This window comes from Gossypium hirsutum, chromosome A02, assembly GCF_007990345.1.
Source record: "Gossypium hirsutum isolate 1008001.06 chromosome A02, Gossypium_hirsutum_v2.1, whole genome shotgun sequence".
NCBI classification, from domain to species: Eukaryota; Viridiplantae; Streptophyta; class Magnoliopsida; order Malvales; family Malvaceae; genus Gossypium; species Gossypium hirsutum.
This window is the reverse complement of record NC_053425.1, coordinates 103,479,908-103,499,285: the sequence shown is the minus strand read 5'-3', so window position 1 is coordinate 103,499,285 and position 19,378 is coordinate 103,479,908. Positions and strand designations below refer to the sequence as shown.

Below are 19,378 nucleotides of genomic sequence, written 5' to 3'. Positions count from 1 at the left end.
TAGTTCATGTACATTAGATCAAAGAGCAAACCGGTCATTTGTTAAAAATTAATCCAAATCTACTATTAAAAATTGGTTCATGTATGTTAGCATGAGGTACATGTGGCACGTCACATGTAATTGTCTAGTTATTTCATCAGACACACCAATTTTTAACAGTCGAAATGGATAAGTTTTTTAATAGAAATGAGTAGTTTACTCTTTGATTTAACATATAAGGACTAATTCGTCTGTTTTTTACTAAAGGGGGTAAAATGAAATCTGAGTCTTAGTTACCACTTTTTGATGAAAGATTAATACTTAAGTATCAAAATCGAAAATTAACTTTTTTATGCTTTTTTTTTTCTTTTTGAAGATTTTATGACCGAATTTTAGTAAATTTACTTATCCACAGACCGAATCCACTTTATAAAATCAGATATAAATGGATATGTAAATTTGTTTCCCATAAGTTTTTCAAGAATTTTGCTTTCTCTTTTTTAACCCAAAATTATCACTAATTTTAACTGAATAAAATCTTCATACTCAAATTCCAACATGTAGGTAAAGATGCTTCAATGCCCTCCCATTATATGATGCTAGCAAAGAATATAAAATTATGAAATAATAAATTTAATCTTTAATCTTTAATCTTTAATTTTTATAAATTTTATCAATTTGATCCTTTTTTTTAGTTAAATTTAATTTTTAGTTTTTAAAAAAGAGTAAATTTGACAATCGACCTTTTAAAAAAAGTTAAATTAATTTTTTTAATAAAAATATTAACTACAATATTAAATTTTTAAACATGACCGCCTGTATGGCAATTCATATGTATTTCTTTTTCTTTTTTTTTTGAATTTTTATTTACATTTTTATTTTTTTGCTTTTGTTTCTGTTTTTTTAATATTTTTATCATTTTTAAATTATTTGTTTATGTAACATAGAAGATAAATTAGCATCATGTCAACTTGAAGTACGATCATAATGGTTATTACGGCAATATTGTTAAAAAATAATATTTTAGTCAATATTTCTTTTAAAGAAAAACAATTTGACTCTTTTAAAAGTTTAATGATTGAATTTGAATAAAAAAATACAGATTAAGCTGACAAAAATACAAACATTAAGGCTAAATTTATGATCATGTAGTTTTAAAAATAAAGTAAAATTAATAAAAGAAAATTGGTTTGCACCTTAGAAATGGAACAGTAATATTGGAGATAAGATGATGGATCAAGGCATTTATGATTGGATGAAGGAAGATTTGGCCCCATTTTTGGGTCAGATAACTGTTTTTATTTTTTATTTTTTTTATTTTTTATTACTTAAAATTGTATATCTGCTGAGTCAAAAGGATAACTGGATAAGTTATCAGATAAATATTGAAAAAAATAGAAAAAATAAAATAAAAGCTTTCCTCCTTTAACAACATGTGCATGCTTCACACCTTACCAAAAGCACAATTTTCTTTGTTCTTTTTAATTTACATTTTAAATCAAATAATAATAATTAGCTCAAGTGATACTAGACCTACTTCCCGATTCAAATCTCGTACACGTAGATAATTTACATGATTAATGTTACGCATTTTACTAATATTTCTCTCGTAAGCTTTATTGTATCTCTTTCAATTTAAACATTCCCCTTCACTATACCACCAAAAGGAATTAATTGAAAGGACAGTTGCCCCCAATGTTCTACAATGTGTTATAGAGCCTCTTGCCTTGGTTTTCAAAGATGAAGGGTAGAATAAATCCTTTATATGATATTGGTTTAAGATTTTGAAAAGGAAACAAACCCCACACACTAAAGTTGAAGGGGGGGGAATCTTTGGTTGAAAGAGGAGTTGGAATCCACTTAAGAGGCCTTTGTTTTCATATGAAAATAATAATAATAGAACACACATACATGCATGCATGCACTTCACTGCACACATACTGATATTTTGGCACGGCTAGCTAGCTGTGGGACATTAACATGGGTTCCAAAAGGTTTCTTTGGCAACTTCGGCTCTTTCGTACGTGGAAAGGTGGAGTCCATTCACATTAGTGTTGCCTTAACTGAATTCAAACCAAGTCTTGGTAAACCCTCAATTATTGGCAGTTGCAGGAAAAGGAGGACACCTTTCCTATGTTATATGAAAATTTGGATTAAATTTGGTTTTAATGTTTAATTTAGTATTTGAATTTAATTTCAATATTCAATTTGATATTCAGATCAAATGTCATCATGTGACCCAATAACAGTATGATACGTTGCTTTAGTAAATTAAAAACATAGGTGCTTAAGTGAGATAAAAAAAAAACAAAACTCAAGTATCAAATTAAACATCAAAGTAAAATTTAAGTATTTAACTGGGACAAAATAATTTTAGTATCAAATTAAAAAAACTTAAATACTAAAGTGAACATTAAAACTAAAATTACATACCAAATTAAACATTAAAATTAAATTTAAATATCAAATAATATATTAACCCTAAAAATTATTTAACGATATGATTTTTATTATGCGTAAATCATGCATGAATTCTAAGTAAATATTTTATTTTGATTTAATGTTCAAAATATGTAGACCCTATTCACTGTGATTGAAATCTTGGTTGGTAAGCCCTCAATTATTGGCAGTTGCAAGGAAAGGAGGACCCCTTTTCTATGTTATGAAAAATTGGGTTAATACATAATTTGGTATCTGACCTTAGTTTTATTGTCCAATTTGGTACTTGATTTTTCTTGTCCCAATTTGGTACTTGAATTTGGCTTCAATGTTCAACTTGATAGAAGATTATCATGTGGCCCAATGAAAGTACAACATGTGTGCTTTAGTAAAAAAATATAGGTATGTAATTAGGAAAAAAAACTAAAGTATCAAATTGAACATTGAAGCTAAACTCAAGTACTTAAATTGGGACAAAAAAACTCAAGTATCAAATTGAAAAAAAAAAATTCAGGTACCAAAGTGAACATTGAAGCCAAACTCAGGTACCAATTTGGAAAAATATAAGCTTTTTTTTTATCGATAATAAAAATATAAGGTTGAATAGGTGAACTACATACAAGGTCATTAAATTATTAGTAAGTTTACGTTTTGATCATTCAACTTCAACAAAGTTACAAAATGGTCACTGAACTATTCTAAAGTTTTCATTTAAATCATTACACTATTTGAAATTTTTTATTTAAGTAACTGGTTTGTTAAGCTTTTTTTTAAAAAGTCCAGGTGGTAAGCTCCAAGCACGATTCGAAGATTGTTATAGTGAATTAGTACCCATCGACAAGTAGAACATACCTTAGATCCAAGTTGACCTAATGGACAATGTTAAATATTAAAAAAGAAAGTTGCTTGGATGTTGCTTCGTAGATTTATGATGTTCAAAATTGTTTCATAAAAAAAAACTAAAGTAAACTATAGCAGAGAAAGGGAAAGAGAGCTTTCAATTGATGTAGTCGGTGTCAAAAAAGGCAGCCATACAACTATGATTTTAACAATAAATGAAAACTATTGAATAGTTTGGTAAGTTGAGTTACCAAAACATAAATTTACTAATAGTTTAACAACATTAAATGTAGTTTTACCCAAAATTAATTTGGGTAAAAACAAAAAGCTAGTCCAACCCATTTTAATTACATAATACTTATATAAGAAAGAGCGTATATAATAATATTTGAAAACACTAAAAATATATAATATAAATTTTAAAAATTAATAAATTTTAAAAATTAATAAATATTAAAAATAATGCCTTTTTATTATTATTTTTTTAAATATAAATTAACCTCAATATGCTTATGTTATCCATTTACAAAATCTAAAACCAAACCCATGATGGTCAAGCCCAAATTGCGATGGGCTCTTAAATGAAATTAGTGCTACATTATCTCCTACAATAATTGTAGTGGATTGTTCGTAATTATTTATTTAATTTTAATGTAAAATATTTTAATATATGCTAAATAAAGAAAATGATTTTAAATTGAACTTAGACAAGCAAATTTACTTCTTTTATTTAGCTTTTCATGAGGTCTTTAATGTGAATCACATTTTCCAAATTAATATCTTGTGTAATTTTCTTCAGAAAAAAATTAAAAATAAATTATTGTTAACTTTTTTTCTTGAGACCATATTTATTTTTGTTCGATATTTTCTATCCGTGGATACTGAAAGTCAAACGGGTCTCAAAATAAATTTTTAAATTTGAAGTTGAGTTGAGTCGAGTCAAACTTTATTTTAGGTTAAAATAAATTTTCTAGCACTATTTTTTTCTTTTAAAAAACGCAAACTCGATAACTTATTTAAAAGATATCGATTAGTTCTTTTGTATTCAACCCGGCAAAACTTGATGTTCATATTGGATATCTCATCCTATTGCATGGTAATAAGACTAACAAATAAAAAAAAAAAGCCAAAGCATGGCATGGTATCAAACACCTCAAATATCCCAAATATAATCAATACCAATGTACTAATTACAAGGAAAAAAAAAAGAAAAATAAAAACCATTACATGCTTAAAGATTAAAGAAGAAAAAGGAAGAATCAACGAGGTATGAATTCGAGTAAGATCATATAATTATCCTTTAAAAAATAATATCCGATCAATTTGGGATTCGAATATCCAAATCTACTCCGTTGTCATATCTCGGGTTGCGACCTCCTTTATAAACAAAATATAAAATAATGCATAGCCGAATTTGTTGTCACAACCTTTTTTTTTCTTGCCCCAAAAAAAAAGTTTGAAAGTACAAATCCTTTTATGACATTTAAAATATATAGTATATAAAGGGAAAAAAAGAGGTTTTTTTTTTTGCATGGAGCGATCTGGTCATTGGCCGTACCTAAATGCAAAATATTATAACAAAGTTAGTATATAAACACAAAAATGAAATGTGTTCAACCCACTTATGGTATGAAATTTATAAAATTTTTCATTACAGTAACATTAATTAGTTTACCTTTTTGGTATCGATGTTTTTTGTTTTTAAGACAATTTGGTCTTACAATTTTGGGACAGAATTTTGGTTCCTTGCGCCATCGTGCTCACCCTAAACGCACAGTTGACTGTCATGTCTTTTTTCCAAAGCTTTAAGAACCAAACGTTAAACACCAATGGCGATTCGAATTTGAGTTTCAAAGAGATTTGACGTTTTGTTTTCTTGTCGCTGATGCTTTTCTGGACATTAGGGGGAACAACTTTGATTTTCAAGGCATGGATTTTGATGGCGAAAATGCTCGAATCGTCCCCGGGTTTTTGTTCGAGACCGGGAAAATCGCCGAAGCCTAGGTTTTTAGTCCAAAAAGTTAGGGTGGCACTGTCTTCATCGGATTTACAATGGATACCCATTTTTTCATTAGGGTTCTTAGCTTTCAACGTGACATCATACGTAGGTGGACTGCCTTGTTTTTGTTGTTTAACATGAAGTTTAGAAACGGTGAAATTAGGAGCTTTAGGGGTGAAAATGAAGTAAACAGCCGCTATAGCACCACTGACGAGAACACCAATGACAAGCAATACAATGGCGATGCAAATCAAGTACCTAGAGCATTTCCGTTTGGATTTTTTGCCTTTATTCTTAGCAGCTTCACGGTGACGTTCGACGATACCAGCGTTTTCAGGTGGCGGTACTCGGTAAATTTGGTCCTTAGGGACTTGAACAACGTAGGTAGCTAAAGGATGGCCTGGAGGGGGAGGTAAATTCATGAGGCGATTGTTATAGGGGGTGGTGGGGGCATGGGGTGTCGACGACAGCAACCGAGGGTCCCCGGCAGAAGACGCGACGACCCGCTCATCCTCCATGGGAGAGATGGGATGGGAAAGAAATGGGAGGGTGACAAAGGTGGAAAAAAATAAAAGGGAAAAGAGGAGTAATTTTTAGGGCTTGCATGGGAGGTTTGCTTGTTTCTATGAAGTTGAGTGGTTGGTTTTGCGTTGAGATTGAACGGAGGTTTGTATTTGGTAAAGACAACTCATTATTTTTTTCTTTCTTTTTTTGGTATTTTTTTCAAATATCAAATTATCAAATTCTATTCAATTTAGTTTTCCATTTAGGTCCTAAAAAATAGGGTTCTGTTTTTGGTGTTGGTGATCTTTGGGTTACACATTGCATTTTTTATACTAAATTTTCTCGATCCCTTTTATCTATACCTCAACTTATATTATATATATTTAGGGATGAGATTATATAATGTTCATCTTATCAATTGAATAATTCAACTTGGTTTTGAGTTAAGTAAATTTGAGATAGTTTTTTTTTTTGTTATTTTGGTTTGGATAATTTTGAATTTTAATTATTTTAATTAATATTTTTGAGGTTTAGTTAGTTTAGAGGGTTGAATTTTTTGGATTAAGTCATCTTGAGTTCAAATCATTTCAAACTTGGATGATTTGAGATTAAGGCTTAAAGTTTTCATGTTCGAACCATTTTAGGTTTGATCATTTCATGTTCAAGTTAGTTTGAGTTTGGGTCAATTCGATTTTGAGTGAAATAGATTCGAGTTGTTGACGTTTTATAGTTAAATATTAAATTTTATCATATTTGAGTTGGAATTGATCGGATTGGATCTTCAAATTAGATTTATAATTTATAGGTCTATAATAATGGGTGTTTTATTTAAGAAGCTATTTTTTTTAAGAAAAATACTTAAATTAACGGGAACCATAAACAACAATCACACATAATAACACAAACAATAAATAAAACTATACAAATTAATTCACAAATGACATTATTTGCAAAAAGAGCCCAATAGAAGAGAAAGACAAACTAACAATAATTAAAACACTGAAAAAAGATGCACCACATAGATAAAAAAAAGAAAAAAAGAAGAAGAAGTAGCTATAATTACATCATATCCCACCATTATCAAACCAACCTAATGACAAACACCGATTAACCGATTAACTATTGCTAGAAGTCTCTAAAATACCTCAACCTATCCCTTATAATCTCGAAGCGCAATAATACGAATACTATTACAGATCCTAACAATATTCACTAAAAGAGAATTACATATACCCTTGTCATTAGTAACAATGTCTATAGCCCTTAGCATACTCTAAGATGGGGCACCAACCATTAGTAAATTAGTTACCTATAAAAGTTTTCAAAATATTATTAATTTTTTTTATTGATGATTTATCATTTCATAAAATTAATTAAAATTGCAAGATATAAAAAATTGATATTTAATTAATTATTTATTAATAAGAAATATATTTTAAAATATTTAAAAAAAGAAAGTTAATAAAATCTATTATCTTTTTTGCTCCCTAAACCTCCAATTTTGCACAATCCTCCTTTTAATGTTATCAAAGACCCCCTTCTCTCCCTAAGGACACTCTATATCACATATTCATGTTTTAAAATTTTTTTATTTACTTTTAATAGAATATAAATTACACTTTTTTTTCTTTTTTGTCTTCATAGCATTTACATGCAAAATAGAAAAAAAAATACAAAATATTTAATTTAATTTTTTTATAATCACATATAAAAATAACATTTGACAAATTTAAAGTTGAATCCTAATTATTAGGATCTATGTCACTGTTCTTAAATGACAATCTAATTTATGCTATATATCAGCATAAATTGCATATCTGTAAGAACTTTCAAAAGTTAAAAGCATATTTATACACAAAATAAGAGCTTTCAAAAGTACCAATGGCGACCCCAAAGCAGCTGATATTGCCTTTCTTCTTCCTCCTCTCCTTCTCCTCCATTGCTCTTTCCGTAAGTAACCCTCAACGCCTGCACCATTGCTACTGTTACTCCGTTATCTCCGTCGCATCTACATCTCTAACTTCTCTTTTTTATGCATGTAGGAAGGCGAAGATTGCGTTTACACGATCTATATAAGAACCGGAACCATCATCAAAGGTGGAACCAACTCCATCATCGGCTTGAAACTCTATGATGCCAAAGGTGAATACGTCGAGATTGAAAACCTAGAAGCGTGGGGAGGGTTAATGGGGGAGGGGCACGACTATTACGAACGTGGAAACTTGGATATTTTCGCAGGCAGAGGACGTTGTTTGGCCTCGCCTGTATGTGCCATGAACTTAACATCAGACGGTACGGGTCCTCAGCACGTATGGTACTGTAATTATGTGGAAGTCACCATGACAGGCATCCATACCCCTTGTAGCCAACAGATGTTCGCAGTGGAGCAATGGTTGGCATTCGATACTTTACCTTTCAACCTCACCGCCATTAGGAACTATTGTTCGGCTGAGCTTCGCACCAATTAACAACATTCTCAGGAGGTGCCTAGCAGATCAAGCACCTGATGAGGGCTGTTGATTAGTGGGGATTATGGTCTCTTAATCATATCATCAGCTACAGTTTCGTCATTTGATGGGAATTTTTTTTAAATTTAGATTAAATTAAGGTTCACATGACATGACTTACATATGTGTCTGTGAGTTAAAATTTGTTCTTGTTGGAAACTGGAAACAGAGACGTCATTCTTTTGTTCTTTACATCAGTTTTTCTCTTGCTAAACAGACACTTAGCCTCACACAATAGCAAAACTCAGGAAATGGAAATTAAACCAAGGATCACCAGCTTGTCAGCCAAATTCTCAACATCTTTAAATCTTCTTATGATTTTGAATTCAATTCCGCCAATCAAGTTCATGAACTATTCATATTCGAAAATCGAATTTCCTATGAGAAAATCGTAGGGTAAGGGTTGGTGCCAATAGTTTTTGTGCTACTCAAGCATTAACTTGGTGTTTCTTCAATTCCTTCAATATTTCCTTTGATAGTTGTTCAGCATTGTACTCTACTCCAAAGCATCTTACTACCTTCATTTTCGGGTCTATCAAATACCTGAAGTATTTAAAACCAAGTTGCATCGGGTTCTTGAGTTAAATATATATTTAAAATAAAATGAGGAAAGGGATTTCTAAGTGTTAATGTTCGGTACATACATGCTGTGAGAAGACTCGACAAGGTAATCATCTCCTTCTTCTTCGACCTTCTTGAAATAAACACGATATTCTTGTGCCATTTGCCTTACAGCACTAACAAGTCCTCCCAATCCCACTATTCTTGGATCAAACTCTGCACTTTGAATGTAAAATTGCTCAAAAATACATGTAATTTAAGCACAAGTAGGTTATTATCATCACGCATTCAGTTACAAGTTGTACGAACCTTTGAGGTAAGCCCGGAGTTGCGCTGGAGTATCACGCTGAGGATCAATTGTCACAAATACGGGTAAAACCTTCAAATTCTTTTTCGCTTCTTGAACCAAATAAAACGCAGAATGTTAAAGACTAATATTATGAGTCTAACAGATATATATAACTAAATCTTTGTCGAAGGGTTATACCTAATGTATCTATAACCTTTGCCATTATCCGAACTTGATCAGGTCCGATATCAGGAGACGATGTATAGCCAAAGTACAGGAGAACCCAGTTTCCTAGAAAGTCCTGTTCATTAACAATCTGATTTTCCGAATTAACCAAAGTGAATGGGCCGCCAATAATTGGAGCTACTGCAGTATCACTACCGGTATAGCTGTCCTTGCCTGCCGAACATAAACAAAGAAGCATGTTAAAGATACTAGTCATGTTTATAGAAAATCCTTTCTACATCGGCAATTGGACTAAACACCAAAAATTACATACAAATTTTGGATGGGTCTTTAAAACACAAATTGATGCAAGCAAAAGAGTATTTTTGAATTATGTAAAGACAAATCACTTCAAGTAAATGAAGATATACATGCATGTATTTTGCAACACACCCTAATAAGAACCAAACAATAGACTATCTATGAACAAATTTAGTAACGCACACTGTGTCAATTGTTGATTTATCGACTCCAAAGGTTTTTGCAACCTTTGACCTCAAGTTCATTCTTATAGACAGATTTAAGGTATCCCACAACTGGACACTTATTCCGTACTATTCATCACATATGGCCACAAACAATATAAATACATAGAGACAACTTCTAATGCCCAATTTCTCATGGTAGTGATATGTCACGGACTCGTCCATGAGACTGATAAAATGGAAGAGCTACACTCAAGAATTTCCTTACCACGAAATTCCAAAGTCATGGGACAAACATAGTAATGCAAAAGAAACTTCCGAAAGCGTCAAATGGACCTACGATGACAGCATTTTGGTTCAATTAGCCTCTCTTTTAGTCAACCTCCATTACCTACTAACCATTTAAGAAAGTATCGTAAACAAAAAAAATGCCATAAGGCTGTTTGAAGACCTCCTATTGGGGCCTTTCTTAGAAAACTAGTAACACGATGCTACACAAACAGAAAAAAAAAACTTGTTACATTTTAGCACGAGCATAAACAAAGAAGCATGATAACAAAAATAAGTAAGTTTAATCAAGACTGGTTGGTAGAAGCTTCCCTCAATTTCGAGCACATGTATTTAAGCACAATTGCAGAAGAAGTCATCTGAACCATACATATGAAACTCATGATCAACCAACCATTAGCTCAAGCAAATCATTGCCTGTCTCATCAAATCTCATAGTTTTGCTTTGAAAAAATACCAACCATAAACAAATAATGAAACTTCATTACATGAAAGAACAGAAAATGTGGAGTTTGTACATATCCGAACAACCTAGTTCCCATCTCCTGGTCAATAATAACAATAGAAGATAAACAAGTACCTATTTTAACTGCTCTTCGCTCGTCATTATAATGCAGAAAAGCTAGCAATCCACCAAATCCTAGTAAAATAGGTGGCTGCAAAAAATAAGGACCCACATAACCGTTAGCTACATGTTCCTACTGTCTATTATCCAACAAAAAAGTTCATATACAAACAAGCAATCGCAAATAGGCTAATGCAGCATACAATAAAATAAGCACCCGAGGAGCGAGAAGCCTGTGTTTCAACATTCACAACAGGATGACCAGTTGGCTTTTTGTAATAATTGTTCTTTGCTGATTTGGTATAGCCACAAGATTGAATTCTCTTCGATGAACCAAACCTACATATCCATATAAACATTAGAACCTATAGCTTCAACAATTATACTAAGCATTGTTTCATACTGCCTAAAAGACTAAACCTATAAACAGAATGCTTCACATATAACGAAAAAAGTTCAAATGATAATTACAGCAAAAACCCAAATCACCATTCATGGTCAAAATACATGAAATATATACAAAAATATTCATTGAAGAACAATTCTAGCATTAAAACCATTAAAAAGGTCTCACACACTCGGGACTAATACCAATTTAAACTAACATTCGACTAATAAACAATATCGCATATCATGGATTGAACGAGATTCTAGAATGTCACTTAAAAAAGAAAACTCAAGAGCATAAAGATCATAACTTTCTCCTCTCTTTTTTTCTTTTTTTTTCTTTTATTTTTGCATATACAATGTCGAAAATGAAAACCCATTTGTATTCTAACATCAAAAAGGAAGAAAGAAAAAGAAAAGAAATTAGAGTGTGACCTTGGAAGAAGATTGGAAGCATGGGCGAAGCGGTGCTTGGCGGAAAAGAAAATGAAGCGGTAAATGGGCATGTTAATGAATTTTAGGCAAGTATTTAAGGGAAATTACTATTCGGAGCAAAAACCCATTTGTGATTCTTTTGTATTTATGCTTGTGCAGGCAAAATATGAAGAAGCACAATAGAAGGAAGGCAGGGCAGCAGCTTCTTCTCTAGTTGAAACATGCCAGAGACCAAGCTTATATTTTAATAAAATAAAAGCATTTACTATTTACTCAGCTCTTTTAAATTAGAATTCTTTATCATTACACTTAAATTAAAATCCTAGTAAAATAATTAAACAATTAATTAAATTTTTAATCGAAAATTACAATTAATTGAATCATTAATTAAGACCTAGCAATGAATAGAGAAAATTGGTTCAGCATTGGATTTAATAGATTTTTTTATTTCGATTCAATCCATTCAAGAGTCGATTGATTCAATTCCTTATTTCGGATTGGTATACAAATTGATTATAGATCTAATCAATCGATTTAATTTGATTCTAAAAACAATGTTTATTATGGACTAATAACCCAACCTATTCTCGATATGACTGACCAATCCGATCCAGTTCTAAGAACAATGATATTAAATGATGAAATATGGTAGTAATCAAGTTCAATTCAAAGCTTTAACCATTTCACTAATTAATTTCAAGCCAGTGATATGGTATGTGTAACTAAAAGCAATTAGTGATCGAATTGGTTAGGCCGTCAGTTAATTGGTTCAATCAGTTCGTCTAGTTCAATTAAATAAATCATTAAATTTTCATAAAATAAAAATATTAAAAATTCAATTCAATATATTTATACCAATTTCTGGATCAATTAGTTCAATACCCTTTCTTCAAAGTAGTACCAATCCAATTCCCAATTCAACCATTGGTTTGATCTTGGTTCAAACAATCTTACTAAAAAGGCCTTCAAAAGAAACATATATTTTAAATTGTTATTGTTTTAATTAATATGTTTTAAATTCATCCTAAATTTCAAAATATTCTAATTGCCAAAATCATGTCACTAGCTTGTGACAAATTTGCGGGTTTCAAGTTAATTGACATAAGGTTTAGGGTTAGATCTCTGTGTTTGTAAACAATTTCCCCTTACACTTTTGTATTGTAATTGTTCACTTTTATAATTTTTCTTTTAGAGAATTAAATATTTATTAATCAAGTTTTTTTCATCATTTTAGATGTCATATTGAGCTTTAAATACTAACAAAAATATGACATTGTTGGGAAATGTGTCCATATTGTAGTTGTTGAGTATGACTCTTATTTTAAGTCAAATTTGAGAAATAATCTTTCAGTTAAACTATATTTATTTGTTTCAATCAAACACAGATTAATTTAGATTATTTTATTATTATTTGACCTATAAATTTAGCCTATAATAGGCTCTTTTACAACATTAGAAAAACACACATTAAATATTAGAACTCATAACACATTTAGAGAGTTTTGTGTTTACATTTTGAGGGTTCTTTGTTTTCGGATTTTCGGGGTTTAGTTTTTATCTTCATCTTTTGTACTCTTCATTATTTTTCCATTATAGTAAAATTATTTTGCCCGTGGTTTTTTATCCTCTTTGGAGGGGTTTTTCCACGTTAAATTTGTGTGTTCAATTTCTCAATTTATTCCGCTATTTTTTTTCTTATTACTTAATCGAGTCTATCCTAATAGTAGTAAACATATAATTGTTTTCTATTTATTTGAATGATGAATAAATAAATAAAGTTAATTTCACATTTTACTATTATGTCTTTTGTATTTATGTCTTTTATAATTTGCATGCATAGCGAAATTGTGATAAGCAAATATTAGCTCATTAATTATCTAAGGCTCTGTCTGTTTGCCAGTAAAATGTTTTCTGGAAAATGATTTCTGGAAAATGATTTACTTTTCTGGAAATGATTTACTTTTCTGGTGTTTGGATGAATCTGTGTAAAATATTTTCTGTTGTTTGACAGATTTCTTGAAAATATTTTTCGAAAAAACTATTTTTACATATATTAATAAATTTATATATATTAATAAAATTATATTTTAAATTATTTTTACATATATTGCAATGATTTATTTATAAATAAATAAATAAAATTAAATATATAATAATACTCAATTATTAAGCTAGAATATTAACTGTCATAAACTAAAAACAACCAAAATCAAATAAATTATTTTTAATTGTGTTACAAAAAAAACAAGGATTGAATAATTATAAATTAGCTTCCAAACCACAATTAATACTAGAAATTAATAATATTATCCAAATGCACAATTAGTAGTACACCAAATAATAACAATAATATTGTTTAGGTGCATAACTAATATTACACCACATTAAAAGTATCAATATCTTCAACCTTCAGAAAATTTTTGAAGCCAATTTTTTCTGTGCTTCTTACTTGAAAACATTTTTTTATCATAAATTTCGTATCAAAGATAACTCACCAATTTTCAGCTTTGAATGTAAAGCATAATGTTAAGATTCTAGGAATAACTAAGATTTGTAATGATGCTAGTAAACAATGGCAAAGAGTAAGTTGTTATGATCATAAATATATAGTATTTTCCAATAGACGACCAAGAATAATAAGTGAATCAGGACGTGTTGGCCATGGACTCGATTAGGAGCTGGTAACCTTCTGGTACTGCTGTCTCTGCACTAACACACGCTGCTAGTGCTAGAACATCGGAACCAAGGCCATGAGACATGGCTAGAAATAGCAACAAATGGAAATCCGTGATACGCTTCACGAATGGAAGGCTCTTTGTCCTATCTAGATGATTCTTCAGTGTCCTCATTGTCACGAGGTTGTTCTGGTTCTCAATAGGAAAGGTTGATGAAAGAGATCCCTGCATCAAAGCAACCATCCATTTGTGTTTCAGAGTAATTCTTAAGTAAAACACAGGTCCAACTCCAACCTGAGAAATAAAAACATAATAACAACCATTGTTGTATTTATTGTAAGACTAGTAGCGAACATAAGTGGACTTCGTTAAGCCACATACGAGTCTGCTAGCAAAAAATGACAGTCGATGATGTTTTTCAGGAGCCTTATACTCTAATATTAGCGTTGCACATAGTTACACTCCTAACAAGGGTAATTACTGATTTCATTTATTTCAAAAGTGATTGTTCGGTATGGTGCAAGGCATCAATCTCAGAATGACAACAATCAAGACCAGACAATCATGTCTACTTCCAAACTTAAATACTAATATCAAACTTAAATACCATGAAGCGGTCATGGCAAGAAAAGATCGATTTGGAACAGATATCAAGTAAGAATAGTAATTAAGAAGCTGCAAAGTTTGATATAATTGTTGTTCTTGTTGTTTATCTGTCTGATACATCAAATTAAGGCAGCCTGCAAAGTTAAACCTTTGACGTAGAGCCCAGGGTGTTACCGAATTTGCTCACAGTAGATAGATATGTAAGTCAAAATAGTGTGTTTTAACGTAGATGAGCATTACAAATTAAGAGATATATATTAATCAGTCATTACCAACAACAATATGTAGTTTTCTGCAATAAATGAGCAAAACTTAGACTAAATTTGTATGAAATTCGAAGCTTAACTTCACATGAAAAAGATTATGTTCCAGAATAGCTTTTTATGGGTCTGAGAAGTGAAAAACGGTGTATAAAATTTGTTTTATTCATCCTTAATCTTTGAAGTACATCATCAACTAAACTGAAAATAGACATTATGATTCACTCTAATTTCCAGAAATTCTTGTCACAGCAGTATAGTTGTTTATAAGAAAATTGATTCAAATTTACAAGTGAGACTCATGTCAAGATTGATTTACCATATAAGATGAGACCCAAAAATAAGGTGGTAGTGCACAAACCTCTAGAAAAGCCCTTACCGACCATTTCTGTAAAAAATTTTGTTGCCTTTGAGGTATAATTGTTTCGAAGAAATCCCTGGATCATTACATTATAACAACATCTATTAGGCAAACAACCATACCTTTAGCAATATTAGACTCAATGCCTAGTTTTTTCATTGTGCCAAGGATATCTTTGGCTTTAGAAACCACTCCCTTCTTGTAAAGTGCATCGATCAATGTAGTATATGTGATGACATTGGGCTTAATGCCTTGCTTTCTCATTTCCAAGAAGAGATCATGAGCCTCCTTTAACAAGCACTTCTTACAAAGATAGTTAAGGAAAGTGCTATCTGCTACAAATTGGGTTCAAAACCTCTTTCCTTAGAAACCTAACAGCTCAATCAATATTCCTGGTATAAAACAACCCATTAGTATTGTAGTGTAAATAATTAAATCAGGTCGATATCCTTTTTCAACATCAAACAAACTCACTGCCTGAAAAATCTTACTTCGTTTGCAAAGTCCTTTAATCAAAGTGGAAAAAGTTACAACATCAGGTTTAACACCTAGCTTCAGTATTTTGACCAAAACAGAAAACCCAAAATCAATTCCACCAAGTTGACAAAAGCAATTAATCAAGATGTTGAAAGAATAATCGTTATGAGAAACTCCCAACAATTCCATTTGGCTACACAGAGAAACAATAGTGTCATAACGTCTCATTCTATCCAGGGCTACTAATAATTTAGTGAATTCAACAATGGAACGCTTTGGGTGCTGCTCAATCATCTCATTAAACAAAGTCAAAGCATCATCAACATTATCCAAACGATGATAAGTCTTTGGGTTTTGCCTAAAAGACATTGAATTCTCACTTAAAGTTTCTATGTGATTAGAAACAGTGTTAAAATAACGAGTAAAAGAATAGTGGAAACTAGAAAGGTTCCTTCTACCATTAACAATGGAATAAAGAAGTAATGAAGAATCAAGCTTACCATATCCCGAAATTAGGCAAAACAGAAAAATAAGAGCTGAGCTTGAAATGAAACCTACAAATGGTGGCGACAGCGGCACTACCAGAAAATTGGTAAAAATGTGGACAAGTAAAGAACAAGAAGAAAAAAAATAGCTTTAAAAAGAAGATGCCATACATTAAGCCAATACCTTGAGAAGAGGAATGAGATTTGCCTTTGCCTGAGAAAGAGAGAAAGAGAGGAATGAGATTTGCAGAAAGAGAGAAAGAAGATGAAGAACAGAAGGAAGGGAAAAGGACTTTTACCCGTCTCTAGGAAAATATCTTACAGAAAAAAATCTGTAAGACATTTTCCATAAAACGCGTTGATTTTACCCGTCTCTTGGAAAATATTTTCCAAATGTAAAATCTTTTCAAGCTTCCAAACACCTTAAAACCAGGAAAATATTTTTCGAAAAATGTTTTCCTGGTAAACAAACGGACCCTAAGTTCAAATTGAAGATAAGTGGTATTGTAAGAACATTTATATTACGAGAAAGACAACTTACTTCACTAGATAATCTAAATAAGTTTGTAATCCCATAAAAGAATCGAAGTGAGCATTTGATTTAAATACTGAGAAGGATTATTATGTCGTCTACAATTTTAATTGAGGAGATAGCTAGTCTTGGTTACCGGAGCAGTTGACTCCACGAGTAGAGACATAGATGTATTCATTGGTAGAATGATACATTAGACTGGACCCAAGATGAATTAATTCTGAATCTATTTGTGAATTAATTCACTTGTGACGTTCATGGTGTGATTTACCTAAATCCTGAGTTAGTCACTGACCATGCGTATGCAACTAATGTGCTTTGATATAAATGAAGGCTTATACTCTAAAGATGATCGAGTTCATAGCCTGTATGTTGGGTACATGACTTGTGTATGGTATGGCTTTACTAGTAACAGTGGAATTCATAGTTCAATTAAAGAGTTAATAATATCCTCTCATTGGCATTGTGTGGATTGATAAATATGGAACGTGGCCACAGGTTGCTCGTTCTCGAACGAGTAATTTATCATAGTCATTTGTTGATAGTGATCATATTAATAATTAAAAAGACACAATGGTGACAATGAGATAAAATAGGATTGTATTGAGTGAACGAATTTAATTCAAAGGAATCAACAATATCATATGAGAGTAACACACACATGACGAGGTCATTGGACAAAATATTTGAATGAATTATTTTCGTAAAAAGTATACAATAAGGAGTTTTTAATCATGGTACTTCTTGTGGACTGACTCCATGATTAAGTAATTGCGAATATCAGAACGATGCTTCTGGACATAATTGCAACTACTAAAGCCTAATTGTATATGTCCGATTGGTCCCTCCGCTAGCTCAACAAAAGCTTGATCGGACTGCATTTGAATCAAAAGAAAATTCTACGATTTTGAAAATAATTTAATTGAGTCAATTTATTCAATGTTGAATTAAATTAGGTGGTTATGAGAATTGTTCAACTAGAGAATTTGATTAAAGAATTTTCTTGAAAAATTAATTTAGAAAATCTAAGTGATTTTTGAGAAAATTAATTTTGATCAAGTAAAATCAAATCAATCAACTTAATTAAAATTAATATGATATTTTTGAAAATTAATTTTCAAGTCTAACAATTGGCCCAATATGTAATTGAACTTGAAAATTGGACCTAAAATAGTAAATTGGGCTTAGGAACCCAAAACAAATACCAAGACCCAAAAATTGGTCGGGTCGACGATCTAACCAGTGGCTAGACCGGACCGATTGGGTTGTTATTGACTCGGACTGAATCGATAGAAACTGTAACGACCCGATAGTCAGGGGTGTCGAAAAATGTATTTTCGGGACTTTGTTTTCATAAGCCGGACTTGTAAATATTTAATTAAATATTTATGAAGTTAGTTGGGTAGCTAATTAATTTTTTGGATTAGTAAATTTTGTGAAATTAGAAGTTATTAAGGTACATGGACTAAATCGCGTAAGTGATAAAAGTTGAATTATTAATTGAAATAAACTAAAGGGGTAAAATAGAATTAAACCATTTAAATGCTTGTATATATATTATATATATGTGTTAACATTAATGTATATATATTATAATAATAATTAAAATTAAAGTTATAATAAAAGAAAAAGAAAGTGGAGACATGCAAATTAAACAAAAGAAAGAATGAAAGAAAGAGGAGAAGAGAACGCATGACACTAGGGGTTTGGAAGTTCAAGCTCAAATTAGTTAGTGTAGTTTAGTCCCTACACTTGTAATTTTTACGTTTTTGGAATCTTGATACTTATGGCTACCTGACCCATATTGTAATTTTAGTATTGTTCAAGATTTTAGATGTTGACATTGTTGAATAGTTTAAGTATTAGGGATTAAATAGGTAGATTTTTAAGTTAGAAATGGAAAAGGACTAAATTGTGGAATTAATTGTTGTTTGAGCAATAGGGACTAAATTGTGAAAAATTTAAAATTAAGGGGTCAAATTGGAAAAGAGGAAACTAAATATGGTCTAGAGTGAAATTAGTATTAAAATATGAAGTTAAATGTGATGATTAAAATTAGTCTTGGTTTAAGGACTAAATTGAAGAATAAGCAAAATATAGTGTGAAAATTAAAATTTAATGTGAAATTGAAATACGTAATATTAATGTAATTTAATTGTTTTATCTCGTAGCTAACGTCATACCGGAATCCATAAGTAAAAAGGGGGAGTATAAAATCGACATCGAATAGCTCGAAAATCATGGTTTGTGTTTCTATAATCCAAACTAAATAGTAGATTATTGCATATATAATTATTTGCATATGAAAATGATTTAAGGTGAGTGTTTTGGTACTTGAGAATTGAACTAAATTCATAATTGAAATGAAAAGGATTGATTTTGTATATTATGAAATATATTGGTTATGAATATATGTGTATTGAGAAAAATATGATTATTACCAAATTGAATATATGCTTATATGTGATGATATATATTCATGAAATTGGATATTGGTTGTATTTGGAAAGTGAGATGAAACCCTACTAACTGTATCGGG

General features: G+C 30.8%; 4 protein-coding genes across 24 annotated transcripts; 1 reads left to right on the top strand and 3 right to left on the bottom strand.

Moving 5' to 3' along the window:
• Positions 1-4,359: 4,359 nt before the first annotated feature.
• LOC107937231 (NDR1/HIN1-like protein 13) lies at positions 4,360-5,965 on the bottom strand. Its single transcript, XM_016870081.2, has 2 exons — positions 4,934-5,965; positions 4,360-4,816 (listed from the first exon to the last, which is right to left on the bottom strand). Exon 1 carries the CDS (start codon positions 5,773-5,775, stop codon positions 4,960-4,962), a length of 816 nt encoding a protein of 271 aa, XP_016725570.1. The 5' UTR covers positions 5,776-5,965; the 3' UTR covers positions 4,360-4,816; positions 4,934-4,959.
• A 1,570-nt stretch (positions 5,966-7,535) lies between these two features.
• Positions 7,536-8,460, top strand: LOC107937222 (PLAT domain-containing protein 3). Its single transcript, XM_016870076.2, has 2 exons — positions 7,536-7,711; positions 7,804-8,460. Exons 1-2 carry the CDS (start codon positions 7,643-7,645, stop codon positions 8,227-8,229), a joined length of 495 nt encoding a protein of 164 aa, XP_016725565.2. The 5' UTR covers positions 7,536-7,642; the 3' UTR covers positions 8,230-8,460.
• On the bottom strand, positions 8,401-11,697 carry LOC107937221 (protein SCO1 homolog 2, mitochondrial). Of its 3 annotated transcripts, none has more exons than XM_016870073.2 (7): positions 11,444-11,697; positions 10,825-10,960; positions 10,637-10,712; positions 9,317-9,517; positions 9,139-9,228; positions 8,913-9,045; positions 8,401-8,811 (listed from the first exon to the last, which is right to left on the bottom strand). In XM_016870073.2, the coding sequence occupies exons 1-7, from the start codon at positions 11,512-11,514 to the stop codon at positions 8,697-8,699; spliced, it is 822 nt and encodes a 273-aa protein (XP_016725562.2). In that variant the 5' UTR covers positions 11,515-11,697; the 3' UTR covers positions 8,401-8,696. The 3 variants fall into 3 exon arrangements, with proteins under 3 accessions (XP_016725562.2, XP_016725563.2, XP_016725564.2); XM_016870074.2 differs by having other exon boundaries at positions 9,139-9,225; positions 11,444-11,683; XM_016870075.2 differs by having other exon boundaries at positions 10,839-10,960; positions 11,444-11,683.
• Positions 11,698-13,941: 2,244 nt separating this feature from the next.
• LOC107937224 (NPL4-like protein 1) lies at positions 13,942-16,797 on the bottom strand. 19 transcript variants are annotated; one of them, XR_005903746.1, is made up of 5 exons: positions 16,607-16,797; positions 16,479-16,521; positions 16,323-16,400; positions 15,468-15,737; positions 13,942-14,343 (listed from the first exon to the last, which is right to left on the bottom strand). XR_005903746.1 is itself a non-coding variant. In XM_041079743.1 (3 exons), the coding sequence occupies exons 1-3, from the start codon at positions 16,648-16,650 to the stop codon at positions 14,089-14,091; spliced, it is 342 nt and encodes a 113-aa protein (XP_040935677.1). In that variant the 5' UTR covers positions 16,651-16,702; the 3' UTR covers positions 13,942-14,088. The 19 variants fall into 19 exon arrangements, 1 of the variants encoding a protein (XP_040935677.1); XR_005903744.1 differs by having other exon boundaries at positions 15,837-16,400; positions 16,492-16,521; positions 16,607-16,702; XR_001694630.2 differs by having other exon boundaries at positions 16,492-16,521; positions 16,607-16,702.
• Between the last annotated feature and the right edge of the window lie 2,581 nt (positions 16,798-19,378).

Excerpts from the sequence above, each read along its gene's own strand:
- LOC107937224 (XM_041079743.1), bottom strand. The coding sequence starts at position 16,650 with ATGTCTTACAGATTTTTTTCTGTAAGATATTTTCCTAGAGACGG. Across the intron at positions 16,522-16,606 it reads AGATATTTTCCTAGAGACGG|GCAAAGGCAAATCTCATTCC; the intron begins GTAAAAGTCCTT and ends TCTCTTTCTCAG. Across the intron at positions 14,344-16,478 it reads TCTCAAGGTATTGGCTTAAT|GGATCTCTTTCATCAACCTT; the intron begins GTATGGCATCTT and ends GCTTTGATGCAG.
- LOC107937221 (XM_016870073.2), bottom strand. The coding sequence starts at position 11,514 with ATGCCCATTTACCGCTTCATTTTCTTTTCCGCCAAGCACCGCTTCGCC. Across the intron at positions 10,961-11,443 it reads GCTTCCAATCTTCTTCCAAG|GTTTGGTTCATCGAAGAGAA; the intron begins GTCACACTCTAA and ends ATGGATATGTAG. Across the intron at positions 10,713-10,824 it reads CCTCGGGTGCTTATTTTATT|CCACCTATTTTACTAGGATT; the intron begins GTATGCTGCATT and ends TATTTTTTGCAG.
- LOC107937231 (XM_016870081.2), bottom strand. The coding sequence starts at position 5,775 with ATGGAGGATGAGCGGGTCGTCGCGTCTTCTGCCGGGGACCCTCGGTTG.
- LOC107937222 (XM_016870076.2), top strand. The coding sequence starts at position 7,643 with ATGGCGACCCCAAAGCAGCTGATATTGCCTTTCTTCTTCCTCCTCTCC. Across the intron at positions 7,712-7,803 it reads TCTCCTCCATTGCTCTTTCC|GAAGGCGAAGATTGCGTTTA; the intron begins GTAAGTAACCCT and ends TTATGCATGTAG.